We start from the raw sequence: 22,398 nt of genomic DNA, 5'->3' as shown, positions 1-22,398 counted from the left end.
TCAGTTTCTAAGAACAGTGGATGCAGTTGTTTTCAGGATATTTTGTTATGTATTTTAATAGATTAAGAATTATTCATTCATTATAGAACATCAATCATTTCCAAATGGCAGCTACTTTCATTCAAAGTACTGTGTGATTGTTGTTTCTTATTATTATGATGAGTTTCAGCCACACAAGTTGTGTTACCAGGATGCAGGACAGGGCCCAACTCATTGTGCACCCCACCAACCATTTTCCCCACCAAGCTGCTCACTAAGGATGCTGCTTGGGGTACAGCAAATATATCAGCAAGCAACCATGTCCCTTTTGTGAATAATCTTTTTTGCACAAAAGACACTGTGCTGAATTATATGGTTGTTCCACAAAGTACTTCCACACTTGACTGTTTCTTGACGTCATCGCATATAAAAGAAGGGAGTCAGTAAGGCTTGGTAAACCTGATCATTTCACTTCAAGTAGTGTGACTGAAACACTGCCTACCCCTGAGGCAAGCTCCTCTACACTATGGTCAGTGCATGGTGACTCATATGACTCATACCATCTCCCCCACAACACTATCATAGAGTGTTAAGAGGCGCTCAGCAGTGCCAGTTCTTGTTCTTCAGTCTTCTTTTGTATATCCACCACATCCTCTTTGTGTGTGGTAAGGATGTGGATGCGGATGTTTATTGACTCACAAATGCCGATTTGGATGCAGCTTTAAAGAATTATGTGGATGAAGATATCCGATACATCTCTAGACTAGATCATTGACTGTGGATCAAACTTATACCAGTTGTTTGCCATACATAGTTCTGATAAAGCCTAAGAAGTTGGGGGAGGTCATTGGTCATGGTCACAAGGTCTTGTATACTAAAATACCACTGAATGCTTGTGTATACAATATCTGTAGAGTGGGGGAAATGGATACGGATCAAACTTATACTACAGATATTCCATAGAGAACTCAGCAGTTGATTAACTTTTGAAGAACAAGTGTCATTGGTCATGGTCACAAGGTGACATTCAGTAGCTATAAGAATTTGAAGTGCTTTGTAGCATTGAAGTGGTTTGTAGAATGACCAAGGGAGAACCCCCCCCCCCCCGTAGAACCATTGTTTGTAACTTTGAGTAACATGATTATAGTTACTTTAAATTTGGTTTAAAGTTATATTTTTATTTATTCATTTATTATACTTTGTTGCTGTCTCCCGCATAAGCGAGGTAGCGCAAGGAAACAGATGAAAGAGTGGCCCAACCCACCCACATACACATGGATATACATACACGTCCACACACGAACATATACATACCTATACATTTCAATGTATATATATATATACACATACACAGACCTATACATATTTAAATATGTACATAATTCATACTTGCTGCCTTCATTCATTCCCATTTCCACCCTGCCATATATGAAATGACCACCCCCTCCCCCTGCATGCGCGTGAGGTAGCGCTAGGAAAAGACAATAAAGGCCACATTCGTTCACACTCAGTCTCTAGCTGTCATGTATAATGCACCGAATCCACAGCTCCATTTCCACATCCAGGCCCCACAAAACTTTCCATGGTTTAAAGTTATTATGTATAAAGAGAAAATTGTTGATTGAGGCTAAAACCGTACTGAATGTAAGAGTTGAAACATTGTAAAACAAAACCCTTTTTGTCTTTGATTAATTTTCTCTGTTCATTAAAACAGACTTCCCAGTCACCTTTGCCTGCTTTTCCATGTTTGTCATGTTGTAAGAATGGCTGAAATATTCATTATTTTAACCCTGTTATATGTATTTGTTATTTGTCATTTCTCCTAAGGTTACACTGTCCTTTATTGTCCCTGCCTCTGTCTCAGTTTTTTGTGGTGTTTTTTCAGGTACACTGATTTTGAAGTGTGTGGTTGGAAGTCTGAGTACACATTGCTCAGCAGTTTGTGAGTAGCTTAGTATCACGTCTCATTGTTTATTGGTATCTTTTTGGATCTTTTTCGTGGGAGTGATGGGTTGTTTTACAGCTTTCATGGAGTTGTCAGTACTAGTTTTATTTTAACTAGGTATCTATTTATCTGTCTGTCTGTACCTCTGATGCCCATTCCATGAATTATAATTCATTTAACATCAGTCAGGATGTTATTAAGTTAGTAAGTTAATTTCGTTCAAGCTAATCCTCCGGTTTTGAGATGACTGATAGTTTTTTTTTACTCCATATTCAAATAATTTGATGAAACTGTGAGTTGAAAATATAGATCATAAGGGCTTTAAGATTTATAGTTTTGTAATTCATAATTTTAAGATGGTGATATATGTAATCCTTTAAGTATCACTTGGATTTGCACTGCTGTTGTGGATTGCAGTGTTAATGACTTTTCCATAGCTGATATTTTGTTGTATTTCTCTCAGGTATGCTGCTGACGAAGATGTAGAACCACAGGCCATAAATGAATCTCAGTGTATTTTACCAAACAACAGCAACTCAACATACTTCTTTAAGGACTACTTTCTCCAGTTTTTCAATAGGAAAGGCTTAAAGGAACCAAACGATCTTACTGCTTCTTTAGTCAGCTATGCTACATTATTATTCTGTAAGAAGAAATTTGATTATGTCACGTATTTTCATCTATGAAGCATAACAGGGTGGCTTATACAGAATATCCTCCAGACATTCTTGACACATCACATTTAAGATTATTCCTTGCTTGCTCCTTTCTTTTTATTATATATTGTCATCTTATTCTGTCCTTTTGTCTGTACTTCATGTCTCTTCTGTACCTGCTGGCATGCACTCACATCACTGACACTATGATATGTGTCTTTTCATATCTCTTACCCTCGCATTCCCATATCCCCATAGAATACCATTCTTTGATTTGCCAGTTACATGTTAGCTAGATTAATTTCTTCAGAGATTCGTGTCACTAGTGGGCTCATTTTCTTGACACCACATTTCTCTGAAAAAATCTTTTTGATTTGTTTGTATTTTGATAGTCTTTTGCCCAGAGCCTGGTTTTATGATTGTATATAAACCACATTCTTTGATACTTTACCCTCCTTTGTTTCCAGTCTTGGTAAATGCTCAAGAATGGTAGTCATTGCCTTATTTTTATAACAGATAGGATAATGTATATTCTTTTTGTCAACCTTTCTGCAGTCATTCTCTCAGTATATCCAAACCATTTCAACACACCTTCTGCTCTCTCAACCACACTCTTTTTATTTCCTCACATCTCTTTTACCCTTTCTTTACTTTCTCAGTCAAACTACCTCACACTGCATATTGTAAAACATTTCATTTCCAACCCATCCACTTTCTATAACTCATGCCTCACAACCATATAGTATTGTTGGAACTCCTGTTCCTTCAGACATACCCATTTGTGCTCTCTGAGAGATAACATTCTCTCTTTCCACACATTCTTCATAACTACCAGAACCTTCATCCCCTCCCCCACCGTATAACCCACCTCTGCATCGATGGTTCCATTCATTACCACTCCAATGTATCTAAAACACTTCACTTTCCTCCAATTTTTCACCAATCAAACTTTCATCCCAAATAACTTGTCCCTAACCTATGCTGAACCTAATAACCTTGCTTTTATTCACATTTACTCTTAACTTTCTCCTTTCACACTCTCTTCCTACTCATTTACTATCTTTTGCAGTTTCTCACTTGAGTCAGCCACCAGTGCTGTATCATCGGAAAAGAACAGCTTACTCATTTTCTAGGCCCTCTCATCCCCAGCAGACAGTTTACTTGCCCCTCTCTCTGTGATTCTTGCATTTCCTTCCCTCACCATCCCATCCATAAACAAATTAAACAACCATGGTGACATCACACACCCCTGCCGCAGACCGATCTTCACTGGGAACCATTCACCCTCCTCTCTCCCTACATGTACACATGTCTTACACCCTTGATAAAAACTTTTCACTGCTTTCAGCACCTTACCTCCCACACCATATATTCTTAAGACCTTCCACAAAGCATCTCTGTTAACGCTATCATATGCCGTCTTCAGATCAATAAATGCCACGTACAAAACCATTTGTTTTTCTAAGTATTTCTCACACACATTCTTCAAAGCAAACACCTGATCCACACATCTTCTACCACCTCTGAAACCACATTGCTTCTCCCCAATCTGATGCTCTGTACATGCCTTCACCCTATCGGTCAATACCCTCCCATACAGTTTGGCGGATATACTTAACAAACTTATGCCTCTTTAGTTGGAACACTCACCTTTATCCCCTTTGCCAATCCTCAGGCACTTCACCATGATCTCTACATACATTGAACATCCTTACCAACCAATCAACAACATAGTCACCCCTTTCTTGATAAATTCAACAGCATTACCATCCAATCTCGCCACCTTGCCACATTTAATCTTTTACAAGGCTTTTACCACCTCTTCTCTCTTCATCAAACCACTCTCCATGACTCTCACTTCACATACCACCATGACCAAAACACCCAATATCTGCCACTCTATCATCTAACACATTTAACAGTCCTTCAAAATACTCACTCCATCTCCTCACTTCATCAATACCTGTTATCACCTCCCCCTTTTGCCTCCCTTCACTAATGTTTCCATTTGTTCTCCTGTCTTTGCACATTTATTTAGCTCCCTCCAAAATATCATTTTATTCTCCTGAAAGGTTAGTGACACTCTTTCACCCCAACTCTCATTTGCTCTCTTTTTCAACTCCTGCACCTTCCTGTTGACCTCCTACCACTTTCTCCTATACAGCTGCCAATCATTTGCACTCCTTCCTTGTAAGCACTGTCCAGATGCCTCTCTTTTCTATTTCAGTGGCACGTCTGCTTCATCTCACCACTCTTTACCCTTTCTAATCTGCCCACCTCCCACCTTTCGCATTCCACATGCATCCCTTGTACATGCTGTCACTGCTTTCCTAAACACCTCCCATTCCTCACTCACTCCTGTTACTTCATTTGCTCTCACCTTTTGCTATTCTACACTCAACATTTGCTGACACAAGTCTCCTTTTTAAGCTCACTTACTCTCACCACTCTCTTCTCCCCAGCATTGTTTCATCTTTTTCGAAAACCTCTACAAATCTTCACCACCTCCACTAGCTGCCACTCTCAAAATGTTTACATCCAAAAGTCCCTCTTTTACATGCTTATCAATTGATATGTAATCTAATGATTCCTGTTGACCATCTCCCCTACTCACATACATATACTAGTGTATGTCTCTTTTTTTAAACTAGTAATTCCCAATCACCAGTCGTTTTCAGCACATACCACCACATGCTCCTCACCATTTCCATTTATAACAATACCTCATGTGCACCCATAATACCTTCAACTGCCACACTATTTACCTTCGCATTTAAATCACCCATTACTGGTACCTAATCTCATGCACCAGAACTGCTGACACTCACTCAGTTGCTCCCAAAACACTTACCTCTTGTGATCTTTCTTCTCATGGCCAGTTGCATAAGTGCCAGTAATCACTCATCTCTCACCATCCACTTTCAGTTTTGCCCATATCAATCTAGAATTCACTTTCTTACATTCTGTCATACACTCCCACAACAATTGCTTCAGGAGTAGTGCTACTCCTTCCCTAGCTCTTGTCTTCTCACCAACCTCTGACTTTACTCAAAGACATTTCCAAACCATTCTTCCTATTTATCCTTGAGTTTCATTTCATTCATGGCCAAAACATTCAAGTAAATATGAATAAAAATAAGGTTACTAAGCTCAGCAGGGTTGAGGGACAAATTACTTAGGAGGTAAGCTTGAATGGAGAAAAATTGGAGGAAGTAAAGTATCTTAGATATCTGGAAGTGGACTTGGCAGCAAATGGAACCATGGAAGTGGAAGTGAGTCATAGGATGGGGAAGGGGATGAAGGTTCTGGGAGCAATGAAGAATGTGTGGAAAGAGAGAATGAAAGGGTGAGATAGATGTGTGGAAAGAAAAAGAAAGTGTTTGAAAGAGCAGATGAGGGTGTTAAATGGTTTGGACATATGGAGAGAATGAGTGAAGAATGGCTGACAGATAGGAAATATGTGTAAGAAGTGGGGAGAACAAGGAGAATTAGGGGATCAAATTGGAGATTGAAGGATGGTGTGAAAAAGATTTTGAGAGATCAAGGTGAAAGGCATGCATGGAATAGTGAATTGGAATGATGTGGTATACTGGAGTCAAAGTGCTGTCAGTGGACTGAACCAGAGCATGTGAAGCACCTGGGGTAAATCACAGAAAGGTCTGTGGGACATGAATGTGGATAGGGAGCTGTGTTTTCAATGCATTACATGTGACAGCTCGAGTATGTATGTGCAGGGATTTGTATTTCTTCATCCGTTTCTTGACACTTCCTTGCTAATGCAGAAAATGGCAACCAAGTATACTAGATCAATAGATAGAAAGAGAAATGAGAGGAGTTTGGATGATACTTGCAAGGAAGGAGTGCAAATGATTGGGAGATGTATAAGAGAAAGCAGCAGGAGGTCAAGGGGAAGGTGCAAGGGTTGAAAAAGAGGGCAAATGAGAGTTGGGGTGAGAGAGTATCATTGAACTTTAGGGAGAATAAAAAGATGTTTTGGTAGGAGGTAAATAACATGCAGAAGACAAGAGAAGAAATGGGAAACTGGAGATGGGGGCAAAGGGGGAAGTGATAACAGGTCGTGATGAAGTGGGGAGATGATGGAGTATTTTGAAGGTTTGTTGAATATGTTTGATGATAGAGTGGCAGATGTAGGGTGTTTTGGTTCGGGTGGTGTGCTAAGTGAGAGTTAGGGAGAGTGGTTTAGTGAAGAGAGAGGTGGTGAAAGCCTTGCGGAAGATGAAATCCGGCAAGGTGGCAGGTTTGGATGGTAGTGGAGTTGAATTTGTTAAGAAGTGGGGTGACTGTGTTGTTGCTTGGTTTGAAAGGATATTCATTGTATGTATGGATTGTGGTGAAGTGCCTGAGAAATTGTGGAATGCATGTATAGTGCCATTGTACAAATGCAGAGGGGATAAAAGTGAGTGTTCAAACTACAGAGGCACAAGATTGTTGAGTATTCCTGGAAAATTGTATGGGAGGCTATTGACTAAGAGTGTGAACGTATGCACAGAGCATCAGATTGGGGGAGGAGCAGTGTGGTTTCAAAAGTGGTAGTGATGTGTGGATCAGATGTTTGCTTTGAAAAATATGTATGAGAAATACTTAGAAAAAGAAATGGATTAGTATGTAGAACTTATGGATTTGGAGAAGGCATATGAAAGGGTTGATATAGATGCTTTATGGAAGGTTGTAAGAGTATATGGTGTGGGAGGTAAGGTGCTAGAATCATTGAAAAGTTTTTTCAAGGGTGTAAGCTTTGTGTACAAGTAGGAAGGGAGGAGATTGGTTCTCAGTGAAGGTCTGTCTGCAGTAAAGGTGTGTGATGTCCTCATGGTTGTTTAATTTGTTTATGGATGGGACGGTAAATGCTAGAGTTTTAGAGAGAGGGGTGAGTATGCAGTCTGTTGGGGATGAAAGGGAAGTAAGTCAGTTGTTGTTTGCTGATGATACAGCACTGGTTGCTGATTCGAGAGAGAAACTGCAGAAGTTGGTGACTGAGTTTGGAAAAGTGTGTGAAGGGAAAGTTGAGAGTAAATGTGAATAAGAGCAAGGTTATTAGGTTCAACATGGTTTAGGGACAAGTTAGTTGGGGTGTAAATTTGAATGGAGAAAAATTGGGGAACTGAAATGTTTTAGATATCTCGGGGTGGACTTAGCAGTGAATTGAACCATGAAAGGGGATGTGAGTCATAGAGTTGGGGAGGAGGCAAAGGTTCTGGGAGCAATGAAGAATGTATGGGAAGAGAGAGCATTATCTCAAAGCAAAAATGGGTATGTTTGAAGGAAAAGTAATTCCAACAATATTATATGGTTTAGAGGTATGGGGTATAGATAGAGTTGTACGGAGGAGGGTGGATGTGTTGGAAATGAAATATTTGAAGACAATATGTGGTATGAGGTGGTTGGATCAAGTAAGCAATGAAAGGGTAAGAGAGATGTGTGGTAATAAAAAGAATGTGGTTGAGAGAGCAGAAGAGGGTGTGTTGAAATGGTTTGGACATATGGAGACAATGAGTGAGGAAAGGTTGCCAAAGAGGATACATATGTCAGAGGTGGAGGGAACAAGGAGAAAAGGGAAACCAAATTGGAGATGGAAGGATGGAGGGAAAAAGATTCTGAGCGACCGGTGCTTGAACATGCAGGAGAGTGAGAGGCGTGCAAGGAATAGAGTGAATTGGAACGATGTAGTATACCGGGGTCGACATACTGCCATTGGACTGAACCAGGACACATGAAATGTCTGGGGTATACCATGAAAAGGTGTGTGGGGCCCAGATTTGGATAGGGAGTTGTTGTTTCAATGCATTACACATGACAGCTAGAGACTGAGTGTGAACCAATGTGGCCTTTTTGTCTGTTCTCCTGTCGTTACCTCGCTGACATAGGGGGTGGCAATGCTGTTTCCTGTTGGGCTTAGTTTCAGTCTACTCTTATTTCATATACAGGCACAATGTAAGTGGTGAGTAACATGAATATGATTATTGATGCTGTATGGCACGAGGTCACGCAAGATACATGTGTGATGACAGCAAACGGACGGCAAGTGTGGGGAGGATACTGGGGTGTTTTTTCTTTGGATATGTTCTAGCTCTTTATGTATCCTCTGTTGCCAAAGTCCTATATTACCGTGTGATATATATGATGTGAAAATTAGGCTCATCTATGTGCTTCCTTCCTCAAGTGTGAGATCAGTAGGAATGCCTCCTACTTAGGGCTCCCTCCATCTTGCTTAATCCTGCAACAGTTTTCTTTATGTCACTTTTTTTGTCACATTTCTCACAACAAATATACACTTATGATGATGATTGTAAGGGTATGGTACTGAGGAGGTCAGAGTTTTCTCTGCATCTTTCTGGAAACAGAACTCTATAGGATTCTAATAGTAGAATAAGTCAGTTGGATAAATGAATAGAAGTGGGAAAAGTTAGAGTAACAGTTAATGTTTGCCACCATTTCTTCAAAGGGCAAAAGTTATTGTTAGCTATTGTTTGAGGGTGAATCTGTTTATGGATGGTGTGATGAGGGAGGTAAATGTGAATGTAATGAACTGAGGGATAGGTTTTATATGTAGGCTTAGAGATGATGTGGAAGGTGAATCATCTGTTGTTTGCAGGTGAGACTGTTTTGGTGGGTGATTTTGGGAAAAAGCTAGAAGCTTGATGAGAGAGCTTTGGGATCACCTAAAAGGAAAAAGTTGGAAGTAAATGTAAATGAAAGCAAGTTAATAAGGTGCAGCATGAGATTGAGACTAAATAGCATGAGAGTGTTTAAAGTATATGGACCTTAAGGAAATGAAGTGATTTAAGTACTTAGTAGTTGATGTGAAAGTATTTGGAACCATTGAGTCTGAAGTGAACTGTAAAGTGAAAGAGAGGTCTAAGATCCTAGGTATGTTAAGGAGCTTGGGGAATGAAAGGTCACTGTTTGTAAACGCAGAAATGATTATGTTTAAAGGTATAGTAAAGTAGTCCTAACACTGCTGTATGGATACAAGTGTTTGGCCTTAAAGGTAAAAGAATGGAAAAGGATGGATGTGTTGGGAAGTGAGTTGTGGTGTGAGTGAGTTAATTGAGTAAGGATTGACAGTATCAGACATTGGTTGGATAATGAGTGCATTCTGATTGAGAGGCTAGGATGTATGCTGAAATGGTTCAGACATATGAAAAGGATAAATAAAGAAAGATCAATATAAAGGATCTGTTTGTCAGAAGCAGAATGAGCAAGTTGGAGGTGGAGGCTAAGAAGGAGATAGAAGGATGTCATGATGAACATTCAAAAGGGCAAGTGGCATGTATTCGACAGAATGAATTGTTGCACTGTAGTAGAGGGAGCAACATAATGTCAGTTAGCTGAACGAAGGTATGTATGAAGCAGTCAACGTAAATCATGGAGTAGTCTGTGGGACTTAGCTGTAAATAGTGGTCTCTGACTTCATTGCATTATGCATTACAGCTAAAGGCTGAATATCCATTTTTTCTCTCTTATGAGACTATTTCACTTCACAGTATTGGGAGTTAAGGACTTGAAAATGATATTCACTAAAGTAATTGGTAAACCTGTACATGCATCCATGTATTTTGGCAAAGTCCTTCATCCTTTACGAGTCCTCTTATGATATCTGTTTGATAATAAATTTTCTCCTTGTTTTACAGTTGTCATTGCTCTACCTCTCAATATATTGCTGGTGGTAGCAGGTGATCAGATTGTCAGTGGTGATGGTGGTGCTATATCTGCTGTTGTCATTCTTGCTGTCCTTATTGTCATCATTCTTTCTGTAATTGCTTGTCAGCCAGAATCCAAGAAGAAATTGACATTCAAGGTTTGTATCATGGTTATGAGTATAACTATAAAAGAAAAGAACTCCTTCATCGTGAACCTGTTAGACTTTTATGACAAAGTGAGCTCAGACTTAGACCAAAGAGATAGATGAGTAGACTGTGTTCTTTGATCTCCAAAATGCTATCATAGGTCGATTAAGAAGCTAGAGCCATAGGAGAACTTGAAAGAGCAATATAGGATGTGGATCTAGGGAAGAAACTGTGTGATGGGTTACAAGAAAGGATCAAAAGGGGACAGAATGGAAGAGGGAGTTATGGGTGGGGCTGGGGTCCCAGGTGTAACTAAAAGTGGCAAAAGAATATGGGGATTGTGTGCAAGTACAGTAAGAGCCTAGACATCGAAAAATCGATAGTGGACATTATTCTGTAGACTGTTGTAAGACATTCATTGATGCCAATCTTAAAATTTTATGTACTTGACCTACTAGAAAGGGTTAATGAAGTAACTATTTTACCTCATCACTGGAGGGAACAGAATCCAGGTTATACCAATAATGGCTTCTTTGCCCACCAAATGACTAAAGGACAATATTAAAACACAGCATTAACTTGCAAACTGTACTTTATTGCAAAATGTAACTCAAAACAATGATTTGGCATGTTCTGGTAATAAGATAGAATATGTGTACAATGAAACAGGTCACAGCCTCATTTTCCTGCTGTACTTCCTAACATAGTAGTCATCAAAACATTCTTAGTTTCATTTTAGCATTGGGCTACTTTACATACAGAACATGCATATCTTGATCTGTGTAAGCCCTCCTTCCAGCTAAAAAGCTTACATGTTTACCTTTTCTTCATGTAGATTGAGTTGTATGTCCTTGGACTAGTGCTAGGATTTCTGTGTCTGAATTGGATGAAACAAACTTTGGGAGAAACATCCTCATAGCCCTAGTAAGTACTTGGCTAATTTACCTACCATAGTAAGAGATCTCTAGATGGAAATTCTTCAGTGTCAGCAGGCAACCTCAAGAGCACCCACCTTTCATATACACCAACCAAGCATTCAACACACACAGGTCAGTTGCATAACAAAACAGTCACAGATGCCATTTCCTTTATTTGGTAGAAGTTCTGTAAAGAAGGGTTAAAATGTTACTTTTATCAATCCTACCCATATGTTACATGCAGGATTTAATAATACTGGGGTATTAAAATTCAAACTGGACTGTGTATCCTTGCTGTACCTAATGACCACAGACACTAGATCTGTCCCTATGTTATTTGTTAAGGTTGTTGCTGGCTTGTTATCTTTCCATATGAAAGATAACACACCATCACTAGACTTATGATTCAGTTTACCCTTGGGATTCTTACTTTATTCATGTCTCGTATCCATCAGCACGTCTGGTTTCTCTGATAGTTCATGTGTACTTACAGCCATATTCTTTTTGGTGTTTTGCCAAAGGAATAATGTTGAAAAGGTTGTCAACATATATTCTAGACAATGTTGCAGTCACCACCAGTAGCCTCACTCATGATTATTAGCTGAAGCTTTTGGGCACCCTGTCCTCTGCTCCAACTATAAATCAAGTTCCTTTTGAATTTGAATGATATGAATTCATAGTAAAATCACTTTTAGTATGTTAGCTCAGAAAATATGTCCTAAAAATGTAGAATCATGGATGAACTATGTACAACTAAATGATATGACCTAAGATTATCATCTCAGAATAAGATCTCTGGATATATCATAGTAATATAGTTCAACTGTTTGAAATGAATTGTGTATTAGCTGTGTATTAGCCTACATGAATAAGACAAAGTGATCATGATTGGTAAAGCATGGCCTCCCACGAATTGGGTGCTTTGCCTAATATGGTATTTCAGAATTTCACTCATCAAAAACTATTCCCTCCTTTATACTTAGATTTGTTTACAGTAATTTATCAGTCAATAAAGCAATTTTCAGTAACTTTCAGTACAAAAGTTAGGGCTTGGAGAACATTGAGGGTTGTAGCAAAGGAGCAGCTTATTTGACTGCATTAGAGAGACTGATGTGTCTTTCTTGGTCAAAATTGCATGATTTCTTTTTCTGGTGAAAAATAATTTTGCTACACAGTAGGGGTAGGATTGCCATGTGTAGGACAAAGAATAATTGAAAAATGGCTCATCCCCAGGTTGTAGCAGGGGCTTGAAAATGCTGGATTCAAGTATTCATATGTGGCTATTGTCTGACAAAGAGTTATAAACCAGATATGTTCATAAATATACATGATGTAGACACTGGGAAAACAGGATAGAAAAAGTAAATAGTGTGCATGAAGTACAATCAAGGAGAAGGTCTGTCAAATCATATGGCCTTAAAATGTGGTTTAACTCTGTAAGATGGCATAAGACAAGAAATATGAATGAAAAAAGACAGGATAATAGTAGAAAAACTGTTTCAAGTAATGAAACACAACTTTAATTTCCTAGAGAAGATAAATGAAAAACTCAGAGGATCAGCAATAGTATATGGTGAGGTTGAGGTGATATAAAGGCAGCTTTTGAATCCATTAATGGTATTAGAGGCTGCAATGGAAGTATACTGTACAATCTGTGCAGTAATCAGGAAGAGAGGCAAAGTTTAGTGAAACAGAGATTTAAAAAGTTGAAGAGGAAAAAAATTTGAACCCTATGTTAGACTCAGCTTCTGTAGCTGAATCTGCGAGGAAATAGTGATGAATTGAGACCAGTGTAGAATATAAGGTCCAGAACAGAAAAGTCAAAAGAAAGGTACACATGATTAAAAGGAAAACAAATATCCAAAACTTATGCAGACTATGTTTCACCAGTCTTTCTTTGGTAAGGTATCTAAAAGAAAAGTATGGGTGCAGGTGTACAGAAACTGCCACAGAAACCAGACTAGAGCACTTAGACCTAATGAATATAAAACAGATGAAGAAGCCGAGATTGCAAGGGGAAACTGGATTAAAAGGCTGGTAAGTGCATTATCCCTCAGATGGAAGAACAAGAGGCCAGTTACAATGTTAACAAATAATTTAGGGATAATGTCTGTGGTCCTTATGTTCTGCAAGGTTACACAGCCCAGTTTGAATGTTAAATACCTCACTGTTATTAAATCCTGCATTGCACATATGGGTAAGTGACATGTTAACCCATTTTTTAGAGCTCTTATCAAGGAAAGGAGATGGTATCTGTAACTGTTTGGTTATATGATTGATGTGTGTGTGGCAAATGTTTGGTTGGTGTATAAGGGAGACTGGTGCTCTTGAGGTTGCCCCATGCTGAAGAACTTACATATTGAAATCTCTAACTATGTGAGGTCTATTAGCCCTGCATTTACTAGGACTATGAGAACATTTCTCTGTCTTAAAGCCAGTGTTTCACCCATCTCAGACATAGAAATGCTATTACCAGTCCAAGGACATAGAGCTCAAACCCATGTTGACAATTTAAAGTATAGTTTTAGCCTCTTCCATGCCCCAATTTGCATTGAGAAAAGGTAGTTACACACTTTAGCTGAAAGGAGGGCTTACACAGGCCAAGAAATACATATTCTGTATATGAAGTAGCCCAGTGCCTAAATGAAACTAGGAAATGTTTGTATGACCCATGTTTTGAAGTATAGTTGGAAAATGAATCTGGGACCTGTTTCAATGTACACATTCCAATTCATTACCATGATATGCCAAACCATTGTTTCAAGTATATCATTACTATATTCTTACAATAAAGTATAGTTTGCAGGTCAGTACCATGTTTCAGTAGTATTGTCCTTTTAGTTTTTCATTGTGTGAAGAGCTCATTTTCAGCTCATTGTTCTGCTAACTCCAACAAAATGTAAATGTTTTTTCATTACCCCTTTCTAGTCGGTCAGGTAGGTAATATTCTAGGATTTACATGAGTGAAAATGTCTGAGAATTGTTCATTGAATAATTACATAAGTGATTATGTCTGAGAACTGTTAATAGAATAATGTCCATCATTTTTTTTGTTCTTTTGATGTCTTGGCAGTATCTGTGCTTAGTTGATGAAAGGATAAAGTACTAATATGCAAAACCCAAGCTTGCTAATGCACACAGTCAGCGTATTCTTTTGCCATTGTCAGTTACATCTGGGATACCAGACCCACCTGTCACTCCCTCTTCCCTTTGATCCATTTTAGGCTCCTATCAAACATAGTTTCTTTCCTGGATCCGTGTCCATCATTTTTTCCAAGCTTTCCTTAGAAGATGTCCTTAGTCATCCAAACTCTATCATTCTATCATTAAATGATCCGCTTAGAACCATTACAGACATTTGCAACCTCTCAGATTTTAACTTTGCAACTGATTACTGTGCAGTGGCACTCTTTCATCGAGGAATCTTTTCATACTTATCCTCCATTAACAGTGCTGCACCCCTTGCATAACCATCTATACTTATATTGTCTTGCAGGCGTGATTTTACATGCATCATTCCATTCCACGGAAAATTCCTGCAACATCTCAACTTTGTCTTACACAGATTTCATTTGTATAATTTTCAGTTTCCAAAAGTGTCTTCAAATTTCATCTTTCTGCATTCAGCATTTAATTCTTTCATACCACTTACACATGAATGAAATGCCAGTAAATAGAAAAAGTCAAATGTCTATCATAAAGTCACTTACGGAGTTAAAAAGAGTTATGTTTCTTTACCAGAAGCCCATGAATACTGTGCGAACAACACCTTTCCATGTATTTCTTAGAATATTTATTCTATTAAACACATTTTATAATATAAGAAATATAGTATGTATGAAAGTAGATGTACTTAACTTGAAAATTTTCAGGTGCCATTAGTGCCTTGGCTGCCAGCCTTTAGTGCCTTCTTTAATGTGTACCTGATGTGTAACCTATCAGCAGAAACTTGGATACGCTTTGGAATTTGGATGGTTATTGGTAAGTATACATCAGTATCATGTGCATGTTTGACTTTTATGGTAGGTAAGTTTTTCTGTCCTTGCTTTAGTACAGAAAATGTAAATCTATATATGATTTCAAATTGAGGAGTCTGAAAAGGTCTTTTTTTCTAAATGTAGCTAGGCACATGCTTTTGACAGTTAATTGATGGTGGATCATTGGGTTGGAATGAAGTGAAGTGTGTAAGATCAGGTTTGTTAGTGCAGTTGACTAACTAAAAGAAGTTCTGGAAAATTTGATGAAAGATAGGTAGATGGTTTAAAAAGACTTTTTGTTTTTTATAATGTTAGCATAATTGTTAGTCTCAAAATACCTGTGTGATAGATTTTAAGGGCTGTAATAGTAACTCCACAACCTTATCTTGTAAATTTTCAAAGATTTAGAAAAAAGGAGGGCAAGACTTAGAAAATGGGATAGCTAGCATTTTAGAAGTTGAAGCAATGTAACCTACCTTAAGTTAGACTTTAGTTGACTAAGTTGAATATGTTAAAACATAGAGCAACACAGTTAACCCAGGTATGGATGGTTGGAAGCAGTCTTGTATGATAGTGACTATCCAAGGTTAGGTTCAAATTTCTGAGGTTCAGTGTATTAGAACTTAGAGGAACCTAATGTAAGTGAAAAAAGTTGAGTTTGACCAGATGGTCGCATGGGATCACAAACAATGATGGATGATCATGAATAATTAGTGTGAAGAAATACCTAGAGAGATTGAGTATAGAATGGCAAAAGTTGAGAGTAAATAAAGCAAGGGGAGTAGGTGAGGAATGGGAGGTATTTAGGAAAGCAGTGATGGCATGATTGAGAGATGCATGTAGCTTGCCAAATGTGAAAGGTGGGCACATTAGAAAGGGTAGTGTGTGGTTGGATGAAGAAGTAAAGTTGCTAGTGTATGAGAAAGCAGAAGTATTTTACCAGTACTTATAGGGAGGGAGTGCAGATGACTGGGGGATGTTTAAAAGAAAGCATGTTAGGAAAAATTAGGCAAATATGAGTTGGGTTGAGTGAGTATCAATAAGCTTTAGGGGGAATAAAATGTTTTGGAATGATTTTAATCATGTGTGAAAAACCAGAGTACAAATAGGAGCATTGATGAAGGGGGTGAAAGGGAAAGTGGTAACAGGTAGTGATAAAGTAAGGAGATGGAGTGAGTATTTTGAAGGCCTATTGAGTGTGTTTGATGATAGGATGGCAAATGTAGGGTGTTTTGGTCAGGGTGGTATGCAAAGTGAGTCATGGAGAGTGGTTTGGTAAAGAGAGAAGAGGTGGTGAAAGCTTTACATAGGATGAAATGTGGCAAGGTGGCTGCAGTGGATGGTATTGCTTTTGAATTTATTAAGAAAGAGCTAGCTTTATTTTTGATTGGTTAGTCAGGATTTTTATTTTATATATGGATTATTTTAAGGTTCCTGAGGATTGGCAGAATGCACATATAGTGCTATTGAATAAGGGTAAGTGGGATAAAGATGAGTGTTCAAACTACAGAGATACAAGTTTGTTGAGTGTACCTCATAAGTTATAGAGGATGATAGGGATTGAGAGAGTGAAGGCATGTAAAGAGCATCAGATTGGGGAGTAACAGTGTGGTTTCAGAAATGGTAGAGGATATGTGGATTAGGTGTTCGCTCTGAAGAATGTGTACGAAACACTTAGAGAAATGGATGGATTTGTATGCAGCATTTATGAATTTGAATAAAAGCATATGATAGGGTTGATAGAGATGCCTTGTGGAAGGTCTTAAGAATATATGGTGTGGGAGGAAAGCTGCAAGAAGCAGTGATAAGTATTTATCAAGAGTGTAAGGCATGTTTACAAGTGGGAAGAGAGGAGAGTGAATGGTTCCAGGTGAAGGATGGTCTGCAGCAGGGGTGTGTGATATCACTATGGTTGTTTATGGATGGGGTGGTGAGGGATGTGAATTCAAGAGTCATTGAGAAAGGGGCAAGTATCAGCCTGTAGAGGATGAGAAGGCATGGGAGGTAAGTCACTTACTGTTTGCTGATGATACTCCGCTGGTGGCAGATTCGAGTGAGAAACTGCAGAAGACTGATGACTGAGCTTGGATGTGTGGAAGGAGGAAGTTGAGAGGAAATGTGAATAAAAGCAAGGTTATTAGGTTTAGCAGAGTTGAGGGACAAGTTTGGATGTGAGTTTGATTGAAGAAAAATTGTGGAAAGTGAAGTGTTTTAGATTCCTGGGAGTGGACATGACAGTGAATGGGACCATGAAAGTAGAATTGATTCATTGGATGGGTGTGGGGGCAAAGGTTCTGGGAGCACTTAAGAATGTGTGGAAAGAGAGACTGTTATCTTGCAAAGCAAAATTTGGTATATTGAAAGGTACAGGTTGTACCTCTCTAACCCAGCGCTCTGTGGTCTGTCAACTCCCATGGTCCGGCATGTTTTGAATCTACCACCATTAGTTTGTGGATCTGCCACCAGGACAGTGCTGTGAGCAGTAACTAAAGAGACTACAGAGGAAAACCTGGAGGAATGGATGAACATTAATAATGATGATCCTGTTGTTTATCAACCAACTGATCAGGAAATCATGCAGATGGTTCAGCAAAGCAAGAAGAAACAAGATCATCAAGAAGAAAGTGCAGAGGAAAACAGGAATCAGAAGAAAGAATTTCTGTAGATAAGTGTATCCAGATGATGAGAGATTTAATTACAGGACTGGAGCAAAGGGACTTTATAGCAGAACAAGAACTTATGTCTGTTTATTTGATTCAAGGAAAATTGATAAAGGAAAAGTCAAAGTAACAGAAGCAAGCTTCATTGCAACAGTGGTTGAAGAAGTCATCCCTAACACTGCCAAGGCTCATTCCAGCATAGAAAATCCACTTCCCTGCACCTCCTCTGCCTCTGATGTGCAAGTATCTGCTGATCATTGAGACCCATATGACCCTGAAGACTCTGCTGACCCTGCATATCCTAAAGACCCTGCTGATCCTGGAGACACTGCTGACCATGAAGACCCTTCTGACCTTGCTGACCCTGATATCTTTGTTCTTCCTTTGATAATACAGCATTATGTATGTGGAGTGAGCTGGCAAGACTAGGGGTCTGGCATATGTTTACATGGGTTCCCTTAGGGGTCAGTTTCTGATTTCTGGCATTTTCTGTGGTCTGGCAATGGCAAGGTCCCAGGGTTGCCAGATTAAAGAGATACAACCTGTATGGTACCAGCATTATTATATGGATGCAATGCATATGCTACAGATAAGGCTGTGTGGAGGAGGATGGGTGTGTTGGAAATGAAATGTTTAAGGATGATATGTGATATAAGGTGGTTTGATTGAATAAGTAATGAAAGAGTAAGAGAGAGATTTGGTAATAAAAGATGTGGTTGAGAGAGTTGAAGAGGTTATACTGAAATGATTTGGAGATATGGAAAGAATGAGTGAGAAAAGGTTGACAAAGAGGATATATGCTTTAGAATTGTAAGGAACGAGGATACCATATTGGAGACGAAAGAATCGAGTGAAAAAGATTTTGAGCAATTGGGGTCTGAACATGCAGGAAGGTGAAAGGCGTATACGGGATAGGGTGAATTGGAATGATATGGTATACAAGAGTTGATTTGTTGTCAGTGGACTGATTCAGGGCAATGTGAAGCATCTGGGGGTCACCATGGAAAGTGGAGCCTGGTTGTGGATAAGTAGTTGTGGTTTTGGTGCTTTACACATGACAGTTAGAGAATGGTTGTGAGTAGATGCAGCCGTACTCTTTGTCATTCTAGTGCTACCTTGCTAAAGTGGGAATGGGTGAAGGCAGCATATATGAATATGTACATGTGTATATATGTATATGTCTGTGTATGTATATGTATATATACATACGTTGAAATGTATAGGTATGTATATGTGTCTGTGGGCATTTATGTACATACATGTGTATGTGGGTAGATTGGGCTATTCTTTCATGTTTCCTTGCGCTACCTTTCTGATGCGGGAGACAGCAATAAAGTATAATAAATAGATTAATATAGTGTGTGGTAGAATGAAGAATTAGAATTATTAGTGAAAGAGAAGAGAGAGGCATTTGCCCGAATTTTACAGGGAAATAGTGCAAATGACTGGGAGATGTATAAAAGAAAGAGGCAGGAGGTCAAGAGAAAGGTGCAAGAGGTGAAAAAGAGGGCAAATGAAGCTTGAGGTGAGAGAGTATCATTATGTTTTGGAAGGAGGTAAATAAAGTGTGTAAGACAAGAGAACAAATGGGAACGTCGGTGAAGGGGGTTAATGGGGAGATAATAACAAGTACTGGTGATGTGAGAAGGAAATGGAGTGAGTATTTTGAATGTTTGTTGAATGTGTTAGATGATAGAGTGACAAATATAGGGTATTTTGATCGAGGTAAGTTTGAATGGAGAAAAACTGGAAGACCTGAAGTGTTTTAGATATCTGGGAGTGGATTTGGCTGCAGACGGAACCATGGAAGCGGAAGTGAATCATAGACTGGGGGAGGGGGCGAAAATTCTGGGAGCCTTGAAGAATGTGTTGAAGTCAAGAACATTGTCTCGGAAAGCAAAAATGGGTATGTTTGAAGGAATAGTGGTTCCAACAATGTTATATGGTTGCGAGGCGTGGGCTATGGATAGAGTTGTGCAGAGGAGGGTGAATGTGCTGGAAATGAGATGTTTGAGGACAATATGTGGTATGAGGTGGTTCGATCAAGTAAGTAATGATAGGGTAAGAGAGATGTGTGGTAATAAAAAGAGTGTGGTTGAGAGAGCAGAAGAGGGTGTTTTGAAATGGTTTGGTCGCATGGAGAGAATGAGCGGGGAAAGATTGACCAAGAGGATATATGTGTCAGAAGTGGAGGGAACGAGGAGAAGTGGGAGACCAAATTGGAGGTGGAAAGATGGAGTGGAAAAGATTTTGAGTGATCAGGGCTTGGACATGCAGGCGGGTGAGAGGCGTTCAAGGAATAGAGTGAATTGGAATGATGTGGTATACCGGGGTCGACGTGCTGTCAATGGATTGAACCAGGACATGTGAAGCGTCTGGGATAAACCATGGAAAGTTCTGTGGGGCCTGGATGTGGAAAGGGAGCTGTGGTTTTGGTGCATTATTACATAACAGCTAGAGACTTAGTGTGAACGAATGGGGCCTTTGTTGTCTTTTCCTAGCGTTACCTTGCACACGTGAGGGGGGAGGGGGTTGTTATTTCATGTGTGGCGAGGTGGCGATGGGAATGAATAAAGGCAGACAGTATGAATTATGTACATGTGTACATATGGATATGTCTGTGTGTGTATATATATGTATACGTTGAGATGTATAGGTATGTATATTTGCGTGTGTGGATGTGTATGTATATACATATGTATGTGGGTGGGTTGGGCCATTCTTTCGTCTGTTTCCTTGCGCTACCTCGCTAATGCGGGAGACAGTGACAAAGCAAAATGAATAATAGATAATATGTATTATCCCTGGGGTTAGGGGAGGAAGAATACTTCCCATGTATTCCCTGCGTGTCGTAGAAGGCAACTAAAAGGGGAGGGAGTGGGTGGCTGGAAATCCTCCCCTCTCAGTATTTTTTTTCAATTTTCCAAAAGAAGGAACAGGGAAGGGGGCCAAGTGAGGATATTCCGTCAAAGGCCCAGGCCTCTGTTCCTAATGCTACCTCGCTAACGCGGGAAATGGCGAATAGTATAAAAAAAAAGATATATATATATATATATATATATATATATATATATATATATATTTGAATGCAAAGGTGAGTAATGTGGCAGTTGAGGGAATAATTGGTATGCATGGGGTGTTCAGTGTTGTAAATGGAAATGGTGAAGAGCTTGTAGATTTATGTGCTGAAAAAGGACTGATGATTGGGAATACCTGGTTTAAAAAAGCGAGATATACATAAGTATACTTATGTAAGTAGGAGAGATGGCCAGAGAGCGTTATTGGATTACGTGTTAATTGACAGGCGTGCGAAAGAGAGACTTTTGGATGTTAATGTGCTGAGAGGTGCAACTGGAGGGATGTCTGATCATTATCTTGTGGAGGCTAAGGTGAAGATTAGTATGGGTTTTCAGAAAAGAGGAGTGAATGTTGGGGTGAAGAAGGTGGTGAGAGTAAGTGAGCTTGGGAAGGAGACCTGTGTGGGGAAGTACCAGGAGAGACTGTGTACAGAATGGAAAAAGGTGAGAACAATGGAAGTAAGGGGAGTCGGGGAGGAATGGGATGTATTTAGGGAATCAGTGATGGATTGCGCAAAAGATGCTTGTGGCATGAGAAGAGTGGGAGGTGGGCTGTTTAGAAAGGGTAGTGTGTGGTGGGATGAAGAAGTAAGAGTATTAGTGAAAGAGAAGAGAGAGGCATTTGGACGATTTTTGCAGGGAAAAAATGCAATTGAGTGGGAGAAGTATAAAAGAAAGAGACAGGAGGTCAAGAGAAAGGTGCAAGAGGTGAAAAAAAGGGCAAATGAGAGTTGGGGTGAGAGACTATCAGTAAATTTTAGGGAGAATAAAAAGATGTTCTGGAAGGAGGTAAATAGGGTGCGTAAGACAAGGGAGCAAATGGGAACTTCAGTGAAGGGCGTAAATGGGGAGGTGATAACAAGTAGCGGTGATGTGAGAAGGAGATGGAATGAGTATTTTGAAGGTTTGTTGAATGTGTCTGATGACAGAGTGGCAGATATAGGGTGTTTTGGTCGAGGTGGTGTGCAAAGTGAGAGGGTTAGGGAAAATGATTTGGTAAACAGAGAAGAGGTAGTAAAAGCTTTGCGGAAGATGAAAGCCGGCAAGGCAGCAGGTTTGGATGGTATTGCAGTGGAATTTATTAAGAAAGGGGGTGACTGTATTGTTGACTGGTTGGTAAGGTTATTTAATGTATGTATGACTCATGGTGAGGTGCCTGAGGATTGGCGGAATGCGTGCATAGTGCCATTGTACAAAGGCAAAGGGGATAAGAGTGAGTGCTCAAATTACAGAGGTATAAGTTTGTTGAGTATTCCTGGTAAATTATATGGGAGGGTATTGATTGAGAGGGTGAAGGCATGTACAGAGCATCAGATTGGGGAAGAGCAGTGCGGTTTCAGAAGTGGTAGAGGATGTGTGGATCAGGTGTTTGCTTTGAA

The 22,398-nt window shown here is 39.4% G+C and overlaps 1 protein-coding gene across 5 annotated transcripts in view; it reads left to right on the top strand.

Moving 5' to 3' along the window:
- LOC139767130 (uncharacterized) overlaps positions 1 to 22,398 on the top strand; it is a 273,906-nt gene that overhangs the window by 226,782 nt on the left and 24,726 nt on the right. For 4 of the 5 annotated variants that reach the window (XM_071696144.1, XM_071696145.1, XM_071696148.1 and 1 more), the window contains 4 exons: positions 1,865 to 1,921; positions 2,388 to 2,569; positions 10,233 to 10,399; positions 15,178 to 15,286. In XM_071696144.1, the coding sequence (XP_071552245.1) occupies positions 1,865 to 1,921; positions 2,388 to 2,569; positions 10,233 to 10,399; positions 15,178 to 15,286 (515 nt within the window). The remainder of the gene's footprint in view (positions 1 to 1,864; positions 1,922 to 2,387; positions 2,570 to 10,232; positions 10,400 to 15,177; positions 15,287 to 22,398) is intronic. The other variant, XM_071696149.1, reaches the window with a different exon arrangement.

Source organism: Panulirus ornatus, chromosome 59, assembly GCF_036320965.1.
Source record: "Panulirus ornatus isolate Po-2019 chromosome 59, ASM3632096v1, whole genome shotgun sequence".
In the NCBI taxonomy this organism is placed as follows: domain Eukaryota; kingdom Metazoa; phylum Arthropoda; class Malacostraca; order Decapoda; family Palinuridae; genus Panulirus; species Panulirus ornatus.
This window is presented reverse-complemented; position numbering and strand designations above follow the sequence as displayed.